This window comes from Dromiciops gliroides, chromosome 1 (genome assembly GCF_019393635.1).
Source record: "Dromiciops gliroides isolate mDroGli1 chromosome 1, mDroGli1.pri, whole genome shotgun sequence".
Classification (NCBI taxonomy): domain Eukaryota; kingdom Metazoa; phylum Chordata; class Mammalia; order Microbiotheria; family Microbiotheriidae; genus Dromiciops; species Dromiciops gliroides.
The window spans coordinates 252,283,403-252,311,129 of NC_057861.1; the positions used below are offsets into that span (position 1 = coordinate 252,283,403).

A 27,727-nucleotide genomic window follows, 5' to 3' on the forward strand; every position below is an offset into this window, starting at 1 on the left:
TTCCAGGTCAGCAGTTTTTCCCAGAAGATATTTCACATTGCCCTCTATTTTTTTATTCATTTGGATTTGCTTTATTATGTCTTGGTTTCTGATAAAGTCACTGGCCTCCATTCGTTCAATCCTAATTCTTAGGCAATTATTTTCATCAGAGAGCTTTTGTACCTCCTTTTCCATTTGGCCAATTTGACTTTTCAAGCTGTTGACTTTTTTCTCATGTCTTTCCTGCATCACCCTCATTTCTCTTTCCATTTTTTCCTCTACCTCTCTAATTTTATCTTCAAAGTCCTTTTTGAGCACTTCTATGGCCTGAGACCAATTTGTATTTTCCTTGGAAGCTTTAGATATAGGGGCCCTGATGTTGACATCCTCCTCTGAGGGTGCCCCTTGGTCTTCCTTGTTACTGAAGAAACTTTCTATGGTCCTCACCTTTCCCTGTCAGCTCATGTTGCCTTTCTTTTACTAGAATTTTAGCTCCTTAAAGTGGGGCACTGTTTCCAGGCTACAGTATCCCAAGCTTAAGAAGTCCCAGGTGGTATGATTTAAGGAGAATCAGGTTCTTCCCTCGCCTGGCCTGTTCCCTGGTCCTTAGATGACCCCAGAACAACTTGCTAATCAACCAGCTTTGTGTGTTGTGGTTGTTAGCTCTGATGAGCCTGTGCCCGTCCCCAACCTGGGCCACTGCTACTCAAGCCTACCTCCTGGTTCTCAGCAGGAGTGTAAAATCCAAGCTCTGCCTTAGCACCAGCATAGACCCCTGTAGTCTCCCCCTGGCCCAGGGCTCAGCCCATTCACCAGACTGTGAGCTTAGTTCCAGACAACACTGGCACTTAAGCTGATTCAGAGGCTCTGGGAGTCTCCTTTTCTGGTGAGGCCTTTCTGGGACTGGATCTGTGTCAGGGTGACTGTGGGGTTGGGCTTGACTCCTGTATCAGCACAGCAGCTCCCTCCTTCTGATCTTCCAAGCCGTTCTTGGTTAGAAGATGATTTTAGCACATTCTTCTGTGAGTTTCACTGCTCTGAGCATTTTCCTATGGCGTTATTTTGATGGTTTTTGGAGTGATTGTGTCATGAGTTCAGGAGCTCACTGCCTTTCCTCTGCCATCTTGGCTCCACCCTGGAAGTCCGGAAAAGGGTTTTTTTAAAAAGATGGATAAACAGAAGAGATTAAATTGGATGGAAATACAATTACCAGTAATAGTGGCAAATCTGAATGGAATGACCTCAACTACAAAATGAAAGAGAATAGTAGAATGGACTTGAAACTAGAATTCAACAATATGTTGTTTATAAGAGAAGCAATTGAAATATAAAGACACACATGATTAAAATAAAGAATGGGAACAGAATTTATTATACTTCATGGGGAACAATTATGATTGAAAATGAAATAACACTAAAATAAAAAGACCTAACGGAAAGAGATAATCAAAGAAACTACATTTTTCTAAAAAGGTTACATAGACAATGAATTAATACCAGTACTGAAAATATATGTACCAAATGGCATAGAATCCAAATTCTTGAAGGGAAAGTTAAATGAGTTCCAGAAGGAAATAAACAGTAAAACTATACTAGTTAAAGACCTCAATTTACCCTTCTCAGACCTAGAGAAGTCTAACCATAAAATATATAAAAAAAGAAGTTAAGGAGATTAAGAGAATTTTAGAAAACTGATATATGATAGATTGCAGGAGAAAACTAAATGGGAATAGAAAGGAAAATAACGTTTTCTGAGCTGCATATGGTACCTTCACAAAAACTGACCATGTATTAGGTCATAAACCCCTGAAAAACAAATGCATAAATCTTGATCATAATTCAATAAAAATTACATTCAATGAAGTACATTTGAAATATGGATTAAAAATCAATTGGAAACTAAATAATATAATCCTAAAGACTCAGAAGTTGAAAGAACAAATCATAGAAACAAGCAATAATTTAAGATAAAGACAATAATGAGATAACTTCAAAATTTTTGAAATGCAGCTAAAATAGTACTTTGGAGAAAATTTCTATCTCTAAAAGTTTATATCAATAAAAAAGAAAAAGAGCATATCAAAGAATTGATCATTCAACCACAAAAATAGAAATAAGAATAAGTTTTAAATCCCCAACTAAATACTAAATTAAAAATCCTGAAAATTTAAAAATGTATATTATTGAAATTGACAGGTAAAAGTAATAAATAAAACGGAGATGACTTTATTAAGAATACCACTAAAATGGACAATCTATTGGCTAATTTGGCTTTTAAAAAAGAAAGAAGAAAACCAAATTACCAGTATCAAAAATGAAAAAAGTGAATGCACAATCAATGAAAATGAAATGAAAGCAGGTACTAGGAATTATTTTGCCCAACTATATGACAGCATAACTGATGGTCTAAATATATAGAGGAATATTTACAAAAATATAAACTTCCCAGATTAAAAGTGTAAATAGAACACTTAAATAACCTATCGGTGAAAAAGAAATTGAGTAAGTCATAAATGAGCTCCCTAAGAAATAAACAAACAAAAAATCCAGGACCAGATAGATTTATGAGCAAATTCTACCAAACATTTAAAGAACACTTAATTCCAATATTATACGAACTGATTTTTACAAATAGGTAAACAAAGAGTACTACCAAATTTCTTCTATAATAATATAAATATGTTTTGAATAGCTAAATCACAAAAAGCAAAAACAAAGAAAACCATATACTAATTTCCCTAATGAATGAAGTGTTGTCTGGAACTAAGCTCACAGTCTGGTGAATGGGCTGAGCCCTGGGCTGGGGGGAGACTACAGGGGTCTATGCTGGTGCTAAGGCAGAGCTTGGATTTTACACTCCTGCTGAGAACCAGGAGGTAGGCTTGAGTAGCAGTGGCCCAGGTGGGGGACAGGCACAGGCTCATCAGAGCTAACAACCACAACACACAAAGCTGGTTGATTATATAATTATATAATCATATAATTTTTGTTATTTTGTTATTGATATGGTCAGTTATGGTTATATTTACCTAATATTGAACCAACATTCCTAGTATAGATCCAGCTCGCTCATTAGCATATGATCTTTGGGACACCTTGCTGTAATGTTTTTGCCAGTATTTTATTTAGAATTTTTAGTATTGTTGTTGAATATAAATAAATGCAGAAAAAACCTTTGACACAACATAACACCTATTCCTATTAAAAACATCAGAAAACATTGGAATAAATGGAACTTTTCTTAAAATAAGTAGTATCTACCTAAGATGAAGAATAAACATTGTTTATTTGTATGGCTGGTTATTTGGGATGGCTGGCAGAGCCAAGATGGCAGAGAGAAGCTAGGAACTTTCCTGAGCTTTCCCATATTTCCCTCAAAAACAACATTAAATCAAGCCTCTAAACAGATTCTGGAACTACAGAACCTACAAAAAGAGAGACAAAATCCTGCTACATGAGATAATTTAGAAGACTTCAGAAAAGGTCTGTCTCACCTGGGTGAAAGGGGAGGGTGGCTCAGCACTACTCATCCCAGCTGGCAGCTCACCTCAGCAAAGCTTGGCCCAGTGGGCAGCTCTATCAGCATAGGTTGGCTCAGGGGGCAACTCAACACTGTTGCAACTTGACACAGCTGAGAGTGGGGCAGCTGAAAGTGAGGCAGCCTGAGAGTGGGGCAGCTGAGAGCAGTAAGAAGCTTGCAACTGTGAACCCTGTGTCCCAGGAGCAGACTGCAACTTGATAAGTTCAAAAATAGCCTACAACATGAGCAAGAAACAAAAAAGGACAATTACCATCAACAACTTCTATGGTGAAAGGGAAGACCAAAACTCAAATGCAGATGAGTTGGTCAAAACGCCCACAAGTGAAAACTCAAGAGGGAAGATGATCTTGTCTCAAGACCAAAAAGCCTTCTTTGAAGAGCTCAAAAAGGCTTCTTAAAACCAAATAAGAGAGGTAGAAGAAAAAAATGGAAAAAGAAATAAGAGAAATGAGAGTTACACTGCAAAAATAAGCACAAAAAAATGACTAAGGAAAACAATTCCTTAAAAAATAAAATTGGCCAAATGAGAGAAAAAATTGGCCAAACAGAAAAAGAAGTACAAAAGCTTACTGTGGAAAATAAGGCCTTAAAAATTAAAACTGAGCAGATGGAAGCTGATAACTACATGAGACAACCAGAATCTGATGAGCAGAATCAGAAGACTGAAAAAATAGAAAAAAATATGAAATACCTCATTGGAAAAACAACTGACCTGGAAAATAGGTCCGGGAGAGATAATCTGAGAATTATTGGACTACATGAAATCCATAATCAAGAAAAGAGTCTAGACACCATATTCCAGGAAATTGTTAAGGAGAACTACCCTGAAATTGTAGAAACAGAGGATAAAATCATCATTGAAAGAATCCACTGAACACCTCCTGAAAGAGACCCCAAAAGGAACACTTCAAGGAATACTGTAGCCAAACTCTAGAATTATCAGGTGAAGGAGAAAATACTCCAAGCAGCCAGAAAGAAACCATTTAAATACCATCGAGCCACAGTCAGGATTGCACAGGATCTGGCAGCTTCAACATTAACGGATTGCAGGGCTTGGAATATGATATACAGGAAGGCAAAGGAGCTTGGATTACAACACATGATCAACTACCCAGCAAAACTGATCATTCACTTTCAGAGGAAAAGATAGACATTCAATGAACCAGGAGGCTTCCAAGGCTTCCTGAGAAAAAGACCAGAACTGAACAAAAAATTTTATCTCCAAGTACAAGACTCTAGCGAAATATAAAGAAGCAAACAAGGGGGAGAAAAAGTTTGTTCAATGATGTTAAACTGCTTGAGTCCATATGAGGGAGGATAATACTTTTAACTCTTGAGATCTGTATCTCGGTAAAGGTATTGGTATTAAATCAACTTTGATGTGATGATTTAAAGAAACTTAAGGGGCAGAATAAAAGAAGACTGGGGGTGGAGAGGAAGGGGGAGGTTTAATGGGGTTAATTATATCATATGGAGAGGTACAAAAAGAACCCATTACAACAGAGGGAAAGAAGGGAGGGGTGGGCATTGTTGCAACCTTACTCTCATCAGATTTGGTTCAGGGAGGGACTAAAAAACACTCCCATTTGTATAAAGAAACTTAGGTTACTCCATAAGGAAACAAAAGGGGAAGGGGGAAAAGGGTGGTATTGATAGAAGGGAGGGCACAAATTGGGGGAAGTGGGGCAAGAAAAAGAAGGGCAGCTGGTAAAAGGAAGGGCAGTTTGAGGGAGGTAGTGGTCAGAAGCAAAACACTGGTGAAGTGGAATAGGGGGAAAGAAGGAAAAAAAGAGTACAAAGGGGAAAAGAAGATGGAGGGAAATAAACAGTTAATAATTTTAACTTTGAATGTGAATGGGATGAACTCTCCCATAAAACAGAAGCGAATTGCAGAGTGGATTAAAAAACAGAATCCTACCATATGCTGTTTACAAGAAACACATCTGAAGCAGAGAGATACACACAGAGTAAAGGTAAAAGGCTGGAGCAGAATATATTATGCTTCAGCTAAAGTCAAAAAGGAGGGATAGCAATACTTATCTCAGACAAAGCAAAGGCAAAAATAAATCCAATTAAAAGAGACAAGGAAGGAAACTACATCTTGCTCAAAGGTACTATAGATAATGAAGTAATATCAATATTAAACATGTATGCGCCAAGTGGTATAGCATCCAGATTCTTAGAGGAGAAGTTAAATGAGTTACAAGAGGAAATAGACAGTAATAGTATACTAATAGGGGATCTGAATCTTCCCCTCTCAGAATTAGATAAATCTAGCCACAAAATAATTAAGAAAGAAGTGAAAGAGGTGAATAGAATACTAGAAAAGTTAGACATGATAGATGTCTGGAGAAAATTGAATGGGAATAGAAAGGAATATACCTTTTTTCAGCAGTACATGACACATTTTCAAAACTTGACCATGTATTAGGGCACAAAAACATCATAGTCAAAGGTAGAAAGGCAGAAATAGTAAATGCATCCTTCTCAGATAATGATGCAATAAAAATTACATGTAATAAAGAGCCATGGAAAGGTGGACTGAAAATCAATTGGAAACTAAATAATTTCATTCTAAAGAATGAGAGGGTCAAACAACAAATCATAGAAACAATCAATCACTTTATCCAAGAGAATGACAATAATGAGACAACATACCAAAATCTATGGAATGCAGCCAAAGCAGTGCTTAGGGGAAATTTTATAGCTCTAATTGCTTACATGAATACAAAAGAGAAAGAGGAGATCAATTAATTGGGCATGCAACTTAAAAAGCTAGAAAAAGAACAAATTAGAAATCCCCAATTAAATACTAAATTAGAAATCCTTTAAATTAAAGGAGAAATTAATACAACTGAAAGCAAGAAAACTATAAAATTAATCAATAAAACTAAGAGCTGGTTTTATGAAAAAAACAATAAAATAGATAAACTACTGGTTAATTTGATTTAAAAAAAGAAAGAAGAAAACCTAATTACCAGTATCAAAAAATGAAAGGGGTGATCTTACCACCAATGAAGTAGAAATTAAAGCAATAATTAGGAACTATTTTGCCCAACTGTATACCAAAAAATTTAACAATCTAAATGAAATGGAAAAATATTTACAAAAATACAAACTTCCCAGGTTAACTGAAGAGGAAATAATACCCTTAAATAAGACCATATTAGAAAAAGAAATTAAACAAGCCATTAATGAACTCCCTAAGAAAAAATCCCCAGGGCCAGATGGGTTTACAGGTGAATTCTACCAAACATTTAAAGAACAATTAATTCCAATATTATACAAATTATTTGGGAAAATAGGTGAAGAAGGAGTTCTACCAAATTCATTTTATGACACAAATATGGAGGTGATATCAAAACTAGGCAAAGCAAAAACAGAGAAAGAAAATTATAGACCAATTTCCCTAATGAATATTGATGCTAAAAACTTAAATAAGATATTAGCAAGGAGAATTCAGCAAGTGATCACCAGGATAATGTGCATTATGACCAGGTGGGATTTATACTAGGAATGCAGGGCTGGTTCAACATTAGGAAAACTATCAACGTAATCAACCACATCAATAAAAAAACTAACCAAAATCATATGATTATCTCAATAGATGCAGAGAAAGCTTTTGACAAAATACAGACCCATTCTTAATAAAAACAATAGAGAGCTTAGGAATAGGTGGAGCTTTCCTTAAAATAGTAAGCAGTATCTACCTAAAACCATCAGCAAGCATTATATGTAATGGAGATAAGTTACAGGCCTTTCTAATAAGATCAGGGATGAAACAGGGATGTCCATTATCACCTCTATTATTTAATATTGTACTAGAAATGTTAGCCTTAGCAATCAGAGAAGAAAAGGAATGAAAGGAATTAGAACAGGCAAAGAGGAAACAAAACTATCACTCTTTGCAGATGATATGATGGTATACTTAGAGAATCCTAGAGAATCAACTCAAAAATTACTTGAAACAATTAACTTTAGCAAAGTAGCAGGATATAAAATGAATCCACATAAATCATCAGCATTTCTATACATGTCCAACAAAATCCAGCAGCAAGAGATAGAAAGAGAAATTCCATTTAAAGTAATGGTAGATAATATAAAATACATGGGAGTCTACTTGCCAAGACAAACCCAGGAATTCTATGAACACGATTACAAAACACTATTCATACAAATCAAATCAGACCTAAATAATTAGAAAGATATCAATTGCTCATGGATAGACAGAGCTAATATAATAAAAATGACAATCCTACCTAAATTAATTTACTTATTCAGTACCATACCAATCAGACTACCTGAAAATTCTTTTATTGAACTAGAAAAAGTGATAACAAAATTCATCTCGAAAAACAAAAAGTCAAGAATTATCAAGGGAAATAATGAAAAAATGCACAGGAAGGTGGGTTAGCTGTACCAAATCTGAAGCTCTACTATAAAGTGGCAATCATCAAAACTATCTGGTACTGGATAATAAATAGAGTGGAGGATCAATGGAATAGGCTAGGCACAGGAGACACAGTAGTAAATGACATTAGTAATGTACTGTTTGATAAACCCAAAGACTCCAGCTTCTGGGATAGGAATTCAGTATTTGACAAAAACTGCTGGGAAAACTGGAAGATAGTATGGCAAAAATTAGGCATAGACCAACATCTTACACCTTATACTAAAATAAGATCAAAATGGGTACATGATTTAGACATAAGAGATGATACCATAGGTAAATGAGGAGAAGAAGGAATAATCTACCTTTCAGATCTTTGGAAAGGAGAACAGTTTATGACCAAACAAGAGACAGTGAAATATTATGAAATGCAAAATGGATGAATTTGGTTACATTAAATTAAAAAGGTTTTGTACAAACAGAAGCAATGCATCAAAAATTAGAAGGGAGGCAGAAAGCTGGGAAACAATTGTTATGACCAGTTCTTCTGATAAAGGCCTCACTTCTAAAATATATAGGGAACTAAATCAAATTTTTAAGAATCCATGTAATTCCCCAATTGAGAAATGGTCAAAGGATATGAACAGGCAGTTTTCTGATGAAGAAATCAAAGCTATCTATTCCCATATGAAAAAATGCTCTAAATCACTATTGATTAGAGAGATGCAAATTAAAACAACTCTCAGGTACCACCTGATACCTATCAGATTGGCTAATATGACAAAAAAGGAAAATAATAAATGTTAGAGAAGCTGTGGAAAAATTGGAACACTAATGCATTGTTGGTGAAGCTGTGAACTGATCCAACCATTCTGGAGAACAATTTGGAATTATGCCCAAAGGGCGATAAAGCTGTGCATACCCTTTGACCCAGCAATACCACTTTTGGGTCTTTTTCCCAAAGAGATCATGGAAAAGGGAAAAGGACCCACATGTAAGAAAATATTTATAGCTACTCTTTTTGTAGTCACAAGGTATTGGAAATTGAGGGGATGCCCATCAATTGGGGAATGGCAGAACAAGTTGTGGTATATAAATGTAATGGAATACTATTGTGCTGTAAGAAACGATGAGCAGAAGGAGTTCAGAGAAACCTGGAAGGACTTGCATGAACTAATGATGAGTGAGATGAGCAGAACCAGGAGAACATTGTGCACAGTATCAACATTATGTGTTGATCAACTGTGATAGACTAGATTCCTCTCACCAATCCAATGGTACAAGAAAGTTCCAAAGGATTCATGATGGAAAAGGCTCTCCAAATCCAGAAAAAAAAAAGGAACTGTGGAATATGGGTGCTGATTGGACCATATTATTTCTTTTGGTTTTGGTGCTGTTTTTTTTCTTTTTTGAGGTTTTTCCTTTTTGCTCTGGTTCTTCTCATATAACATGACTAATGCAGAAATATGTTTAATGTCATATATATATATATATATATATATATATATATATATATATATATATATATATATATATATATATATATATATATACATGTAGTAGTAGTAGTAGTAGGCTTCCACCATTTGTGGATGACAATGGATCAGCGCCTTGAAGAGCCACAGGACACAGTGTGTCTGTGCAGTCCCATATGTGAGCAGCAGCTCCTGCCCCAATGAGGACATTGGAAAACTGCGCTCTCTGTTGCCTGACGGTTCTATGTCTCATTCGTTTTTCTTACTCCAGAGCTTGAAGGCCCATCTCAGCTGCGCGCAAGCTGCTCCTGAGTACTGAACTCCATCTGGCATGGTCCTTGGCCATCTCCTCCCGGCTGCCGATATCTGTTCCCAGAGCCCTCAAGTCTCGCTTGCATACGTCTCTGTAGCGAAGCTGGGGGCATCCAGCAGGTCTTTGGCCTGAGGCTAACTCGCCATAGAGTAGGTCTTTAGGAATGGGCCCATCTTGCATGTGGTGCACATGACCGAGCCAGCGCAGCTGTTTTTGTTTCAGTAGCGTGTGGAATCTTGAAAGTTGCACAAAGACCCACCTGGAGATTAATCTATACTGATTGAATCAAATGAGAGTGATTGACTGTTGATTAAGCCTACTTCAAATTAATTGGATTGTAATCACACCTGGCTATCCCTTAAGAAGGTATTGTTCTCAGAAACTAGACTGAACTCAACTTGAGAACACCTTCAAAGACAATGGATTTGGATAAGGCCAACCAATCACCTTGAAGCAGTGTGTAAGGACCGCCTCTGTTCCAGATCTATTAAAAAAGCTTCCACAAACAGCTTGCGAAGGTGTTCCTGATTAAAGCAGGCTCATGGAGGAGGACTTCAGGAAGAACCCAACCAGTTTGGAACTCTAGGCTAGACTGGAGCTGAAACTTCTGATTTAAGGCGACCACAATTTAGATTTTAAACTTCACCTATATCAGATTACCTGCTGTCTAGGGGAGGGGGGGAAGGAGAAAAATTTGAAATTGGAAGTCTTATCTAAACAAATGTTGAAAACTAAAATAAATAAATAAATATAAATAAATAATATACATAATAAATAAATAAATAAAATTTTAAAAATGATTAAAAAGGATGAATATTGAGAAAAGGTCACTAGATTGGGCATTTAATAAATCATTGAAAACTTTGGAGACAGCAACTTTGGTTGAATGATGAGGTCATCAGTCAGAATGTAAGGAGCTAAAAAGGGAAAAAAGTGTAAGGATCAACTGTAGATTGCATTCTCCCAAGGAAATATAATAATAGGATGCTATAGGATCTGAAGGATCTGAAAGTTTTTGTATTAAAGAATTACAAACAATATGAAGCCATGATTTTTTTCATACCTCACCTTCATGTAAGTTAATAAAATCATTTTAGTTTCCTATGAATATATAGTTTAACTTTCTCTGTCTCTCTCTGTCTCGTTCTCTTTAATAATAATAATATAGATCATAATTGTTCGCCTCTATATAGCACTTTAAAGTTTGCAAAGCACTTCACACATATTATCTCATTTCATCTTCACAACAACCCTGAGAGGTAGGCGCTATTTTTGTCTTTATTATATGGATGAGAAAACTCAGGCTCAAGATTACATGAGTTCCCTAGGCTAACATGGGTAGTAAATGCCAAAGAATTCAAATAGGTTTTCCAGACTCCAAGTTCAGCAGTCTATCTTCTTCCTCCCTATCATCTTCTCTTATGCCCAGTTATTCTTTTTCTGACTTCTCGGCTGTCATTTTCATCATTTTGATTGTGATCCTAGGATCCTTCATACTACAATTTTCAGAAGAGTTTATGTGAAATAAAAATTTCACATTAACTAATTCTCCCATGTGCCTTTCTCTTGCCCATTGGCTGACTCTTTCTGTCTCATTTGAGCTTTCTGGCTGTCTCACACACCCATATGGTTACTCATTATCTCTATTGCACAGTCTGGCTCATTCTCTCTTTCCAATCCAGGGACCCTGGCTAATGTTTCCTTTGATCAATAACCTACTCATCAAACTTCAACATGCTACCATTACTGGAGAGGTGCCTGATAGAAACTAGTACAATGCCTTGTGCATGATAGGTCCTTAATAAAGGTTAATAATTAACTGATTAATAGATCAAGAAGTGGACATTTTAAAATATGTTCCTGGTAGATCCACTTTGTCAATCTGTCCTATAGTTAGAATCTATTCCCTCTTACTCAATAGGAAACCTATATGCTCACACTCTGGTACCTTCAAAAGGAAATCCTAAAATGAAAACTCCCAGAAATATTAGAGCCATATTCCAGGGCCAAATATCATAGTCAAAACCCATGTTGATGTTATTTTATGAACTCATATTCACTCATTCTTTTCCTCTATATTACCAATTCTCATCTTTTCATCAGTGTTTCTTTCTTTTTTGGAGCTCTTGCTTTCCTTTTTTTATATTTTTTTCCTTTAATATACTATGTTCCACACCTTCCTACTTCTGTTTCTTTGCTTCTTTTTTTTTTCTCATTTTCATCTTTCAGATTCCTTTCCATCTGTCACCCATTTTCCCCATTCCCCTCTTTCTTATCCTCTTCATGGAAAGCCTTATTCTTAATGTATATTGAGAAGAGGCATATACTTCAATTTCTTCTGGCTGGCAGCAAAGGCTTCCAGGAACAATGAGACTTGAACATCTTCTTTCCTATTTACCAATTCAAGGAAACTATCAATTTCCACTTAGACAGAAAATGGATAGAAATTAGAGTAAACTGAGATTTTCCAAGAGATCAAAGGCTCCTGACTACACTAAGAGTGAGAGGTTAATGTTTGGCACTACCCTTATCTTTAAAGCTTTGAGTCATGGTAACACAGATGACTGCATGTTTAATAGCAGTTGGCACAGCTATTTAAACTGCTTCATTGGTCTACCCATGCACTGTAGTTGGTGGTTACTTTAGTGAACCTGAGTCCAAATCAGCAGTTTTGCACATAAGCAAATACATGATCTATCATTCACATTTGTTCATATTTGTGGCTTATCAATGGCAAATATTATTTTCACCTGTGATACTCTGCTTAGTTACTGGCTCTTTGCTAGGGAAACAATGCATACAGCTCCCTTTTTTGACAGCACCAACTCTACTTAATTACTTGTTCTACTGCCATTGCTCACTGTTTTTGCATTTAACAGGGGCACCCTTTCAAACTCAAATATTTAAACAATCTCACTTCTAGAGGGAGTTTTGCAGAAACCAGATCTACTAAGCTTGGGGAGGAGAAACAGCTTAGAGAAAGGGATCTATTTCCAACATTTGTTGGTTGCATGGAAGATTTGGCAAATATAAAGACTAGGGAATTGTAAAAATGTCACAGTTCTTCTTTGGATAGATTTTGATACTATGACTTTACTATTTTCTTTTTAAGTTAAATCTTAAATTGTCAGAAATTCCCATATTGACTTTTAGGTACAAAAACACATCCTAAGCCCCTACACAATTTTTAAAAAGTTATAAATGCAGTTTTAGACGATTAACACTTCTGTTCACCCTTCATAACTAGAGATAATCAAGAGTTACCTATGCTGGCTTGTGTTACATGTGATTCATTTGTTTTTCTGCCTATCATATGATATAAGTATCATATATACTCACACACATACAATGTATAAGGCAACAGAAGATATCAGAATGAAATGAGACTGAAAACATAATTCTGTTGGATCAGATAACCCTTTTTTATTCCTAAAATGTGTCATTTTATGAGGACTTTCAGAAAAGTTCATGTGAAATAGAAGGCAGGTAATTAAATTCAGATCATGGTAAAATAAGTGTAACCTATGGAGCACCTGGATATTTCAGGAAATGATATTTTGCAGCTGTATAAAACTAAGTAGCATCCCCAGATTAACCCAACATAAAAAGGCCTATCAGTTCCTTCAAAGTGACAAGATATAAACTAAATATGCAAAAATGTAGACGATGCTGAGCATAACACTAAGAATGAACATAATACACTAGTGATTAGTCATGTGATTAAGAGCATTTGGTTTTATTGGTTGAGGTGGAAGGAAGGAGAAGAATGAAAGAGAGAAGAAAATAATGAATCTAATGGTGAATGTTCTATGAGTTGCAGGTTTGAAATGAAAAACAAAATTTTAGCTATCCAGTATACTCTTTCAATGTCCTTGATAATGATGATAATTCTTAGAGAAAATAACTTATACTTAACAGGTTGGGGCCATTACAATCCTTAAGAGCTCTATGGAAACTTGTATAGTTTTATTGTCTATTAGTTGAACACTTCAGTATATAGAAAGTACATTCTTTTGCTTGCAAAGCTGACTATTTTTCTATAATTAATTGTTGATACTTGGAACAGAAAACTTACTCTACAGGAATATAATATATAATAACCTTGACAATATTAGAGAGAGGATAGAACTCATTAAGGGGAGGAATAAAGACATGCTTGGAAAAGCACATAAGTAAAATAAGACAGTTGGGAGGGGTCCAAATTTGAACTGGGTTCAAGATCCATTCTCATCAGGGAATACACCAAGCTTACAATGCTTCTTATAGTGCTCAAGCTGTTTCTCTGATAAAATAATACAGAAAGTATTCTTACATAGTTAATAGAAAATTAAATATTATAACAAAGTAATTTAAATGGATATTTTGCATGGATTATGTATCAGATTCTCTCCACATAATCCTGTAAGAAAACTAATATGGAATTACATAAAGAGAGAGGTGTTGGCCTATATCATTAAGTCAAATTACTTCCACAATAAAATGTCTTTAATGAAGGTGTTTCAAAGACTAAACTGAAAAAAATTGCTTTTAGTACATATTGTATACTGGATAACATACGACTGTGCAAAAAGGTCAGGGTTTTAGTTTAATTTAATATACTGTATTTTGATATTCCATTGATGAAAATTGCACTGAAACTTAAAATTCACAAATCTGTTTCATACAAGTGAAATACCATAGAAGAATGCCATTAGTGAGATTAGTAGATAAATGCATTTACTCTTTTCTAGTGATGACAAGGGATTCAAGCCTGGCTCAAAGAATATGTGAAAATTAATGTGTTCAGTGAATAATAGTTTATATCAAAATACTAAAAAAATCGAGCAACTATCATTAAGTAATGATAGAAAATCTCTTAGGATGATAGGTAAAAAAATGATGTTTATTTGGCAGAATTAGGTAAGAAAACTTGCTAAAGTGCCTGCCCAAATACCATGCAATTTGGAAACAGCCAGGAAACAAAACCATGGGGATAAGGGAATAAATATAACATATATTGAGGGTTATTATGCAACTCTAAAATTTGATATGACCCTAGCAAGATAGCAAAAAATAGTTATGGAAAAGAAGCTATTTCTTATGCTCATTAGCTAATTTTCAAACATAAGTACCTGTATTTGAAATTTTGAACATTTCACACTTTTTTTTTTCTGTATCTGTAAAGAAAAAATGCATCCAGGCTGATATTGTCTATCAATATAGATGAACATAATGAAGATAACAGTAGCCATAAACAAAGGTTCATTAATTATGGATGAACCACTATTTTGTCCATGGAATTAATATTATTTCACAACCGAACCACATAGTTCTATGCTTAATAGTTCTTTTGGAAAAGGACAATGAAATATTTATAGGAAGATGTGAATTTGCTCAATCTAATTTCATAACAAAATAACTTAATTAAGTAAAAAATTAAACTAAAGTATCTAGATAGACCTAGAAATGCCTTTAAGACATATAATTTCATAATAACAGAATATATCATTTATCTTCTCAATTGACAGTATTAAATCTGTTGTTCACATACTCTCTTATTGTAAAGATGTTAAAAGTTTTCACTTTAAAATGTAAATAATATCTAATAATGATATGTATCCTAATGATATCTGATTCTGGTTATAGCTCATTGTGCATCAATTATAGCCATTGTTGAAACTTACAAATGAAAATAACATATTTGCAGCAATGTTAGGGTAATATAAAGAGGTTTCATTTGTATATAATACTTATCCTAATGTATGTTCTAAATGAAAATGACATAAAATATAGATTTCAGAGCTAAACTAAAGTTTTGAATATTGTTTAGCTATAACCTATGTTACGATGGATATACTTTTAAGTACTTAATGCATCATTTATAAATATACATGAGATATTTTCAGAAGCTTTTTTCTTTTACTTACTGCTTTGTATGTTCTCTTCTGTCCCGCATGTTTTCTGATTTGTTCTCCATTAGGCCCTGTTTCCACATGCATGGAATAGATAATGTCAAAGAAATCTTCGACCACAGCTACTCGCCTTAAAGACAGCTTCTCATCTACCCCTACTCCATCCTGGAAAACAGATAAGAAATGCAAGATTAATCAATAAATTTTGACAAATGTGTAACTTCTTTAGTGAAATCTGATTAAACTTTTTTTAAAATTATATACAATTGTGCTGGGAGAAGAGATGGCCTGTTCTTACAAGGTTCAACTTATACTTTTTGATGGGGTTGGGGAAAAGAGGATGCCCAAAGATGCTGTATGAAAACAGTTCCTAGGGGGTAGTAATGCTATATATTAGTCATTCACAGCAGCAGATGGCCTCAGAGACAGTGTTACTTTGGGAAGGAAGCATATCCTACACACACACACACACACACACACACACACACATCTAACTGTTGGAACCCTATAACACAGTCCTATTATCCCCAAACTAGTTATGGTTCTGTCAGGGTGACAGGTTGGAATAATGCACATCACAGTATGAAATGTCGGTTGTAAAGGAAAAAAGGACAGAGTATGACAAATTATTCAATCCAAAGTAGTAAGTCGTTAGTGAGAGCAGTGAAGGAAAGTTTCTTGGCATTTGTCATGCAGGAAAAAATCAATTTTCTCAAAAATATTGAATATGACATTTATCAAAAACCTTTGATGTTTTATATTTTTCTTTAAAAGTCAGTGAGGGAATTCAATATAAGGACAATATGTGAGAGTGCTGTCTATTTAAATCTACTTGTTCAGGATCAATGAATGAAATTAGTTAGCACCTGACATAACTTCAATTCAGTTATTAGAAAAAAATGTGTGTGCTAATCATGAAAATTACCACTACAATTACTGTAATTGATATGCTGGTGGGCAATTTCAGTAAAGGGTCTAAAAATCAAATAGACACTAAAGGTTGCCAATTAGGAAAGCTAGGAGGGAGGGAAGAAGGCAGGAAAAGAGGAAGGGAGAAAGAAAGGAAGGAAGGTGAGGAAGCATACAAAGTAGAAAATCCTAAAGACTTACATTTAAAAAGAAGTCAGATTTTAGGACTTTCAAGGTTCTACCCCATACCACCCAACTACACCTAGCCAGAGTAGATTAAGATCTTTCTATAGCTGAATAGTAGATTCTGCTTGCATCTAGACCCCAAATCAATATCCTTTATCCATCCTTAAGAAAATTAATTATGTCATGCAGAGGTAAAGTCAGGAGGATCAACAAGTACACTTGTTCCATTAGACCAGGAAAATACCTATCACAATAAATAAATACACAAGGAACAATGATTGCTTCTAGATAAAAAGCAAGATGAGCTCATGTTGGGCTGGGGTGATAAGGAAATGCTTTATGGAGAAAGTGATTTCATTTGGTATAGAAGTACAGGTAAGTAAGAATTAATATAGGGAAATTCAATGAAAGTCATTCCAGTCAGAAACAAATACAAGAACATGGGAAAGGGTAACAATTTAAAATGAATGTCAAGTGATCCAATTTGCTCTACTAGTAGAGGAGGGAAATATGAGAAATAAATCTATAATTGGTGACAAATTTGGGAGGGACAATGCTTAAATCTGTTATTTTTCACCTATGAAACTTGGGAAAGTCACTTCTTTCTTTGCCACATTTTTCTTATGTATAAAACAAGAAGGTTGGACTACATTGTCTCTGAGGTCATTTCAAGTTCTAAGATTCTGACATTACTTACTAAATGGATGCATGATTATTATATAAAAATATATAATTATAGGTATTATTAAAGAGCATTGCTCTCCAGGATTCTTTATCCAACACTTTATTCTTCAGTGTTAGATTTGCTGACATTCTTTGAAATGAAAGAAAACCAAAACAAAACACCAATCTTCTTTCTTCTAGGTCCAAAGAATCATTTTTGTCCAGGACAGGCAAAATATCACATCTAAAGTAAAACATCTGTCCTTTGACATAATATAAATAAAGTTATATTAGCAGTAAAAACATCATATGTAATATTTTATGTTACCATTCATTTATATATTATATATACATATGTATATATACATATGTATGTATGTATTTCTTACCATGGGTGATTAACACAACACAATGCTGAATTCCAATCCTCTCTTTCTTCATTGAATGGGCAATTATAATTATTTAAACAGTATAGTCATCCTTTCTCTCCAGCATAAACAAAGTCCATGTAACTAAGAGGCCAATCTCAACAAAATTAAGCCTTGGATAAATGTTACTTGACCATATATTTAGTCCTAAACCAAATGAGCTTTGGTAATGTGAAATCTTGAGATTGAGGATATCTTGAGATGGAAGAACCTTACACTCCTGCAGAGTGAAGGTACAAATCACCCTTAGATATTGAGAATAATTAAACAGTTGGTAAGTTATCTAGGATCCTTGACTCTCTACATACCATTATTTCCCTGAATGTTAGCACCTTTATCCTAGGGTAGACGTAAGTAGAAAGTCATTAACAAACAAAGCAAAACAAACAAAAAGAAAAACAAACCCCACTAATTTTTATATTTGTTAATCACTCTGTAATTACTCTAGGAGAAAAAGAAAACTGAAATCATTGACAATATGAAGTTTAGCAGCTTATTTTAGCATTCAATAACCCCATGTTATCTAAATGCCTTGAGAGTTGGCTATAACTTAGAAGGACAATACATTCACTAATTTCCTCCAATTGCATATATATTGAAAATAAATAAATTTAATTAAGGGCTAGAATGGTCAAACATATTTGGATTTTTGAGACATTCGTATTTATACCAATATTTAAAAGAGGAGGCAATAGGAGAAATTATTGTTGTTTGTCCTTTTTTCTTGTTGAGAACCATGATGTCAGGGTGATATCATGACTTGCAGTGATTGGATTTAAATGAGAGAGGGCTGTGCAAAGTCACCAAACCTCATTCTCTCCTCCAGAGCCATCTGGGCCCAATGGCGCAAAATATATATCAGAATAGGAGATGGCCTGGGATGTTTAAAGCAATTGGGGTTAATTTACTTGTCCAGGGTCACACAGCTAGTAAGTATCTGAGGTGACATTTGAATTCACGTCCTCCAAACTTCAGGGCCAATAATAGAATAAATAATCATTACCTGGAAATAAGACTCACTAGCAATAGGGTAAGAAACAAATCATTGTTGATTCTACATGTGTGAAGGTAAAAGATGGAAGAAGGCAGTAACAAGACATCCCTTTTGAAAAACTAGGTTCAGAAAATATAAGAAAACTTTGGAGAACAATGCAACCTTAACACAATACAACAATTTAATAAGTGCCTAAATTGTATTAACAACAAGGAAAACAAAAAGAAAATATCCAAAGCATTTACATTTCAATGTAGGGTGGAGTGGGGGAGAATGCAAATTTGAATCAGACATTTCAATGGTAATTGACATTTATATACTTTTATAAACTTTGCTTTACATGCATTATGTCATGTGAGCCTCACAATAACCCTGGGTTACTATAGAAATTATTTTCTTTGTTTTACAAATGTGTAAACTGAGGCTCACAGAGGCTGATTAATTTTTCCATGGTCATACAGTTATTAAGTATAAGAGGCAAGATTCAAATCTAGTATTCTTGGTGTCAGGTCCAGCACTCCATCTACTACAATGAGTCAACTAGGTGCTTCAGAGGATAGAGTGCTGGACCTAGAGTAAGGAAGACCAGAAGCTAGATGATCCTAGGCAAGCAACTTAACCTCTGTTTCAGTTTCCTTTTCTGTTAAATACAGATAATAGTAGCCCCTAACTCCCAAAGTTATTGTGAAGGGGGAAAATGAGACAATATTAAGAAGGTGCTTTACAAGCCTTAAAGCACTATATAAACATTATTTACTACTACAACTGCCACTAATACTACTACTATGATCCTTTCTTCTCTGGCAATGTAGCCCAGGGAAAACTTGATAAAAAAGGAGAGTTCAGTTTCTGTGGACAGCTCCTATGGGGGTTAAAGTAGCTGCAAAGGGAAAAAAAAAAGTATGGAGGCTAGAGTAAGGAAGGGCTTTATTTCTCAAGTTATCAAAAAGTTTTGTAGATTGAGATTCATTTTAAACTACGGAGCAGAATGTAAAATAAAAGCAACATCTGTGTATGCATCCATGAAGAATTAGTTAGGAACATGAAATCATGAATGTACTTCACTTGTTTACCTATTTTGTGCTCAATTTGTGGTACATTATGCTGGGGTAGAATGGATTGTATGCTTTTTATCAGTTGAACACATAGTGCTGGATTGGATTCAGCAAGAGAAATCATGTATACTGCAAAAAAAGTGCTGAGAAAAGTGCAACAAATTTAGAGATACAGACTTCAAAAGAAGTCCTCTTTCCTCTGGAAAGTAGCAGGTAACAACAGAATATTAAACCAGCAAAGGAGAAATTGATTGGGGATTGGGGTAGGGATGGAGCTAAGGGTAGGGGCAGGGTCTTTAGTTTGGCTGTTGTAAAACCATATTTCACTATAAATTGCAAAAGAAAATGTTAAGGTGGTGAAAAAACATAATTTCCTATTTTATACCTTTAATAGTACCACTTTTAAAAAACCTTTAAATTTACCTTAGAGTTAATTTAATTTTAACTTATTTTATTATTGCTGATTTGGAATAATTTGATTTAATGGTTGTTCATGATTCCCATGAAAAAATTGTCCAAAATAACAAAGAGTAATGAAAATTAAACTAATTTTGAAGTTCACCTCATACGCAGAAAATTGACAAAAATGTTATTTTTTTTAATCAGGAGGTCAGTGTTAGAAAGTTCTATGGGAAGATAAGAACAATAGTCAATTGTTGGTGGAAATGTATGTTAGAGCAACTATATGTAAATCCATTTGGAGTTGTGCCAAAAAAAGTTAATAAATTGATCCAGTGATCTCAGTGGTCAATGACAGAAAGTTCCTATACATAATAAACTATTCACAGCAGCTCTCTTTATGGTAGTAAGAAAAATAAATAACTAGGAACCCCAAAAAAGGATGCCCAAAGATTGGGAAATGGCTGAACAAATTGTGGTATATGAATATAATGTAATATTACTGCATCATAAGTAATGATAAATATGAAGAAGACAGAGAAACATGTAGCATATAAAATAAGAGCAAACCAAGAGAACAATATACATGATGATTACAATATATAAACAATAACAACACTAAAAATTATTCTAACTCAGATGAGACTGCAAGAGAAAAAACTATTTTAGCTCTAGAAAGCTAATAAGGATGCATAACAACAGAGAGGTGAGGGCTACAGACATGCAATGGGCTCTACTGTTAGACATTCTCCCTGTGTTGGTTGGCTTTGCTAAAGTGTTTTTCTTTGTTCCACGGAAAGGTTCAATATGAAAGAGTGATGCAAATATAGAAGAGCAACATTATGTTTAATTGTCTTAGAAGAATTCATAGAATAATGAAACATTTTCCAACCATAAATCTGATGAAATCCTAAGAAAGCTATCAGAATAAATTATATCTGTTCTTCTTAAATCTGTTAAAAGACATAAGAAAGCTAAGACAGAATGAGAAATATAATCATCTTTAAGACATAACTTTCTTTTAAGAAGCTTGCTGTCTCTATGACTCAGTACCACAAAAGCCTCTTCCAGGTTTTGCTTTTCCTAGCTATTTACACTGTTTTTCCTGCCTTTTATCTGCTGCTTATGCAATCCTTTTCATACTGATAGCATATTCTTCCAGATCTATCACAGCTTTGTACTTCACACCTTTTGAGACAAATTTCTATTTCATGGCATGTTCCTTCACTATTTTTCTGAAGGTTGAAATTCAAACAATCTATTCTATTAATAGGTGGACTTGAATAGTCACCATTACTAAAATGCCTATATACTTTGGCAAGAGGTTATTTTAACACAAAACAATGCACAATAAAGCAAGGATACAGCTCATTGTGGAAAATTCAAGGTCATTCCAAAGCAGTCTACAAAGTTTATGTGGTTAATTATAAAATGGTTAAATATCACATGAACAATATGGGTCTCACACCTTTTCTTCTTTCTAACAGAATAGATCTGAGAACAATCAGCTATTAAAAAACAAATGCTTTAAAAGTATAGTATCATAGAGCTTTAAAGAACTTTAACAATCAATTCCACCACCTTCACAAAGCATTTCCTCATAAGATCAGACATTAGTGCTTTCTCCCTCTTGAAATGAATGTTTATAACTGCATTTACTTTGTATTTATTTCTGTACATAACAAAAACCTCCCTACCTCCAGAGGAATATAACCTCCTTAAAGGCACAGACTAATTCTTTTTTTTTGTATCCTTAGTTCCTAACAGTGACTTGCATATGTGGAATGATTAATAAATGTTTGTTTTTTAATTGAACTGAACTAGGTAGAACTGAATTTAATTGAATGATCTGATTTGCTTATGAGGAAAATTATGTCCAGAGATAAATGTGACTCAAGATGACTCAAAGTGTCCAAAGAACAAAAACTAGAAGCAGAATCTCTAGGTTTCCAAATCATGCATTCATTCATTGAAAAAATATTAAGTAACTACTATATTTAAAGCACTGTGCTAAATGCTGAGGATATGAAGTATAGATATGACTCTGGGCCTGCTTTCAGGAAGTTAACAATCTAATGAAGGAAAGGACCAACTCAACAAGTGTCACCAGTGTGATACAGTGACTCAAAAAACTACTGTGATATTGGGGTGCATTAAGAAAAGGATAGCATCCAATACCAGGGAAGTGACAGTGCACTGCCTTTTTCCCTGATCAGACCACACACTTGGAGGATTGTGTTTTTCTGTGTGACACATTTTAGTATGCTGGATTTTCCAGAAGAAGATGAATATAATAAGGCCTTCCAACAATAGCCTTGATTTCATGTCTTTTTTAGGATCAGCTGTTTAACTTCCAGGAGAGAAGATTTAGGTGAAATATTATGCCTATATTTAAGTATTTTAAGAGTTCTCACTGGGAAAAGTGTTAAAGCTGTTTTGCTTGACCACAGACAGCAGAATTAAAAACTATGGAAGTTGTGAAAAAGCAAATTTAAGCATAATATAAATTTATTTAAAACTTTCTAATAATTTCAGCAGTTCAAAATTACATTGGGGGCAGCTAGGTGGTGCAGTGGATAGAGCACCAGCCCTGGAGTCAGAAGTACCTGAGTTCAAATTTGGCCTCAGACCCTTAACACTTACTAGCTATGTGACCCTGGGCAAGTCACTTAACCCTAATTGCCTCACTAAAAACCGTATTACATTATCCACCAACTAATAAACTTTTATTAAGTGACCACTATGTGCCAGGGACTATCCTGAGTGCTTTGAGATAGAAAAGGGGTAAAAGATAGCCCTGAAGACAATATACAAACAAATATATACGAACCAGATCTATACAGAATAAATGGGAGATAATCTCAGAGGGAAGGTGCTAAGATTAAAGAAGAGTGGGAAAGGTTTCTTGGCAGAATGTGGGACTTTAGAAGATTCTTGAAAGAAGCCAGGGGAGTTAGGAGATAGAAAGGAAGAGGGAGAGAGTTTTAGAAAAGGACCCATAGGATTTTATTAAATAGGGAAAAGACATGAATAGGAAAGTCAGAACTGAACTATAGAAAGATAAATTTGACAACCTGAAAGAACAGACTAGAGGAGGGGGAGACCTAAGGCAGGGAGACAAAGCAGCATGATTTTGCAATAGTCTAGGCACAAGGGTGTACACCAGACTGGTGGCAGTGTCAGAGAAGAGAAAAGGGCATATATGAGAGATGTTTCAAAGGCAGAAAGGTTAGTCCTTGGCAACTAATTGGATATAGGAGAGAAAGCAAAGCATTTTTTTTCTCTGTTTAGAATTTTATTTTTCAAATTACATGTAAAAACAAATTTTTACATCAATTTTTTAAAACTTTGGATTCCAACTTCTCTTCCTCCCTCCCTTCCCACCTCCACCCCCATGAACTCAAACAATTCAATATAAGTTATACATGAATAGTCATGGAAAACATCTCCATATTAGCCATATTTTGCAAGAAAACAGATAAAAACAAAACTTCAGATTAAGGAACTGTCAAAAAATTATGCTTCAATCTATCTTCAGATACCATCAGTTCTTTCTCTGTAGATGACAATTTTCATAAGTCCTTCAGATTTATATTGGATCATTTCAATGCTGAAAATAACCATGTACTTCCCAGGAGATTCTCTTGCACTATTTTTTCTTTCTTTTTTCTTTTTTTCCAGGGCAATGAGGGTTAAGTGACTTGCCCAGGGTTGCACAGCTAGTGTCAAGTGTCTGAAGCTGGATTTGATTTCAGGTACTCCTGCATCCAGGGCCGGTGCTTTATCCACAGCACCACCTAGCTGCCCCCGATCCTCTTGCACTATTGCTGTTATTTTGTATACAGTACATTTCACTTTGCTTCAGTTAAAGCAAAGCATTTTAGATGTGTTGAGTTTGAGGTGCTAGGAAGATATACAGATTGAGTTATCCAGCAATTACAAATACAGGACTAAAGAGGAGTGAGAAGTTTTGTTAGAATATGAATTTTGGAGTCATCTTCATTAAGTGAAATTGAAGCCAGGAGAATGGATAGGAACAAGAAAGTAGAGAGAAAAGAATACCTGGATTATCATCCTAACATTTACCCATGAGTAGGAAGTTGGAGAAAGAAGTAGAAAAAGGAAAAGAAACAGGGTGCAAAGAGTCAGACAGGTAACCAACAGAAATCAGGCACTTGGAACCCAAGGGTGGGGAAGGGAAGAGGGATCCATAGTGTGAAATGCCAGAGAGAGGTAAAGAAAGATAAGGAAAGGAAAAAAAGATCATTGGAATTTGCAATGTGGTCATTGGCAGGTTTTAAAAGAGCTATTTCAGACTGGTTATAAGGAAGAGTGTTGGACTACAAGGGGTTAAGTATATAGATTTGAGGAAGTGGATTTGGGTAATATAGTCAATGCTTTGTTGTCCATCCTTCATTTTCTAAGAAGACCAATGACACCAACAGTGATGTCTTACCTTCCTTGTGAATTGGATTTAAGGGAGGCAAAGTCTCACAAAGTTGTCACCCTCACTCTATCTTCCAATGGCAGGAAAAGTCAAGATGACTGGTGATGGCCCAGGATTCAGTGGATGACCTTGGTGTCTGATGTGTGACCAATCTCTAAGCACTCCACAGTGCCTGCTTCAGCCACATTCATGGCTGTTGGAACAAATCATTCTCATTCACCCATTCCACTGGATGAGTTTAAAGCCCATCTGTTACCCTCAACCTGGTTTAGCCTGTCTGCCAAGATGGTTTACCCGGCTGTGTCCACTGTGTATGCTACAGCTTCGTGGAGCCACAGGTAAGATTTGGGTAAAGGAGAAAACAGAAATCATTTGCTTAATTGAGTGTCAGGGTCAAAGGAAAGTTTTGCTTTATTTTGTTTGCTTTCCTGTCTTTTTTTTTTTTTTTAGGAAAGGGAAAGGGAAAAACCTAGAAAAGAAGGATCTATTAAAGATATATGGAAAATAGCAGATGACTACTGGAGCAAAGTTATAAAGGAAATAGAAGAGAATGAAATCAACAGTAATACTAGAGGGTTTAGTTTTAGGAATAAAAAATGTTTTGAATGAAAAGAATTATCAGAAACTACTGTATACAGTTATGTACCAGCAAAGCTAAAAATTCAAAAGTGGTTGATAAGCATCTACAAAAATAAAAAAATACCCAAACTGAAAAAAAAAAACAGAAATAAAAATTATGAACATCCAAATCTCAGAACAGCCCACCCCAACAAATTTAGCAAATTCCCTAAGTGGATTAAGGGGGGGGATACCTAGAGATATGTAGATATATATTGGAGTAACATGTGAATTATATCAAACATTTAAAGAACAATCAATGCCAATGGTGAAAAATTTATTATTTAAAATGAAATAAAAGATATCCTACCAGACTCCTTTAATTAAGAAAACAAAGCAAAAACTAAGGCCCTGATATCTAAATCATGGAGAGATAAAGAGAATTGTAGGGGCAGCTAGATGGTGCAGTGGATAGAGCACTAGCCCTGGAGTCAGGACTACCTGGGTTCAAATCCGGCCTCAGACACTTAACACTTACTAGCTGTGTGACCCTGGGCAAGTCACTTAACCCCAATTGCCTCACTAAAAAAAAAAAAAGAGAATTGTAGACAAATCTAATTAATGTATATAAAATATGGGGTAGGAGGATGAAATCATCATTAGGAAAATATGTAAATTTGTACCCAAAACAAATCATTATGATTTGTTAGATTCAGAGCAGGGATACAAAGATAGTATTCTATTATGTAATCTATTAACATTATGGAAATAATAAACATGACTAAAAAACTATGATTATTTCCTATGTAGAAAAAGTCTTTGACAAATTCCGCACTCATTTATGTTTAAAATCCTAGGAAGTATATAGGCATGGAACAACCTTTTGTTAATGTGATCAAAAGCATATAATTAAAAACCAAGAACCAATATTATTTATGATGGAGAAATACTAAAAGGGTTTTTTTAATGGAAAAAGCAATAAAGCAAGGATGCCACTTTCCCCACTTTTAATTGACATAGTTCTAGAAATGGCAGTGATAACAATAAGACCAGAGAAAGAAATAAGAAGTATAAATATTGGTAAAGAAGAGACAAAATTTTCCCAGTTTTATGATATTACAGTAAGAAAACCCAGAGAACTGGTGAAGATACAATAGCTGTAACAAGACAACAGGAAAGAAAATAAATAAAATAAAATGATTAGTATTCCTATAGTGTACTAACATAAAAAGGAAAGCTGAAAACAAAAAAGATCCATTCAAAGCATTTAGAAAATGCATAACATATCTGTATATGTATATTTCTATCAATTCCCTATATAATTTGAAATCCATATTTTTCTGATATTTGATGCAAAATTTTTCCACTGCCATTTATCTTTGTATTTTATCTTCATTTTATTCATGAAGAAATCATTTAAATGTGTTGTAATTATTATTTAAATACATTTTTCCTGTGTCTTTGTAAATTAATGCTAGATACATAAGTGGTCAATAAAAAGAAAAAGCAGTTCTCAAAAGAAACATTCAAATTACAAATTATCATATGAAAACATGCTCCAAATCACTAAAAGTAAGAGAAATAAAAATAAAACAGCTATAAGGTTTTACTTCACAACATGGAAATTGTGAAATAAATTACAAAAATGGACAGTGTTTGAACAGCTGTGGAAAATAGGTACACTAATACACTGTTAGTGGAACTTTAAATTGATCCATTTGTGCTACATATCAATTTGAAATTACATAATAAATGCAATTAAATTGTCCCTACCCTTTGACAAAGAGATTCCATTAATGTTTATGCTTAAATTCCAAGGAAATCAAAGATATAAGTAAGGATTCAATACATTCCAAAATAGCACTCTGTTACCAAAAACTTGGAAACAAATTGAGTGCCCCTTAACTCAGGAAAGAATAAAAAAAACCCTATGGAATATGAATGTAATGCAGCACTGTTGCACAGTAACAAATTAAGAACATAGGAAATGTTGAGAAACAGAAAGATATGTATAAATTGATTCAAATTGAAATAAACCAAAATTAAAACACATTAATTATAATATAAATGAAAAGGTCACAACTTTGAGTAAATGAAAAACAAATTAAAGTCCTAAAGAACAAATAACAAGATATTTACCTCACCATCACAGAGAAATGGAATACTATTAGGACATGTGATGATTGGAATGATGCTACCTGCTGGAGACTTGCTGTGGAAAAGCTCTGCCATGAAGTGAAGGTCTTTGAGGGCAAGGCCAGTAATCTTTTCTTTGGCGTCAGGAAGTGATGTTTGCTTGTGGGAGGAAGAAGGCGGGAGCCTGGTGCTCAGATGCACTTTTTCCTGAGGACTCTGGTGGAGAGTGGAGCTAGAAATGTGCTCTCCCTTTAATAGATAGATGAATGTAGGCCTTTCTCTCTCTCTTTGCCAAATTCTTATTCTCCTTAATAAATGCTTAGAAGTCTAACTCTTGCTAAAGCTTACAGTTTATTGGCGACC

The 27,727-nt window shown here is 34.6% G+C and overlaps 1 protein-coding gene across 4 annotated transcripts in view; it reads right to left on the reverse strand.

Moving 5' to 3' along the window:
* The window catches only part of NOL4 (nucleolar protein 4), a 450,254-nt gene that overhangs the window by 340,656 nt on the left and 81,871 nt on the right, over window positions 1–27,727 (reverse strand). For all 4 annotated transcript variants that reach the window (XM_043978614.1, XM_043978615.1, XM_043978617.1 and 1 more), the window contains exon 2: window positions 15,605–15,754. In XM_043978614.1, coding sequence (XP_043834549.1) covers window positions 15,605–15,754 — 150 coding nt within the window. The remainder of the gene's footprint in view (window positions 1–15,604; window positions 15,755–27,727) is intronic.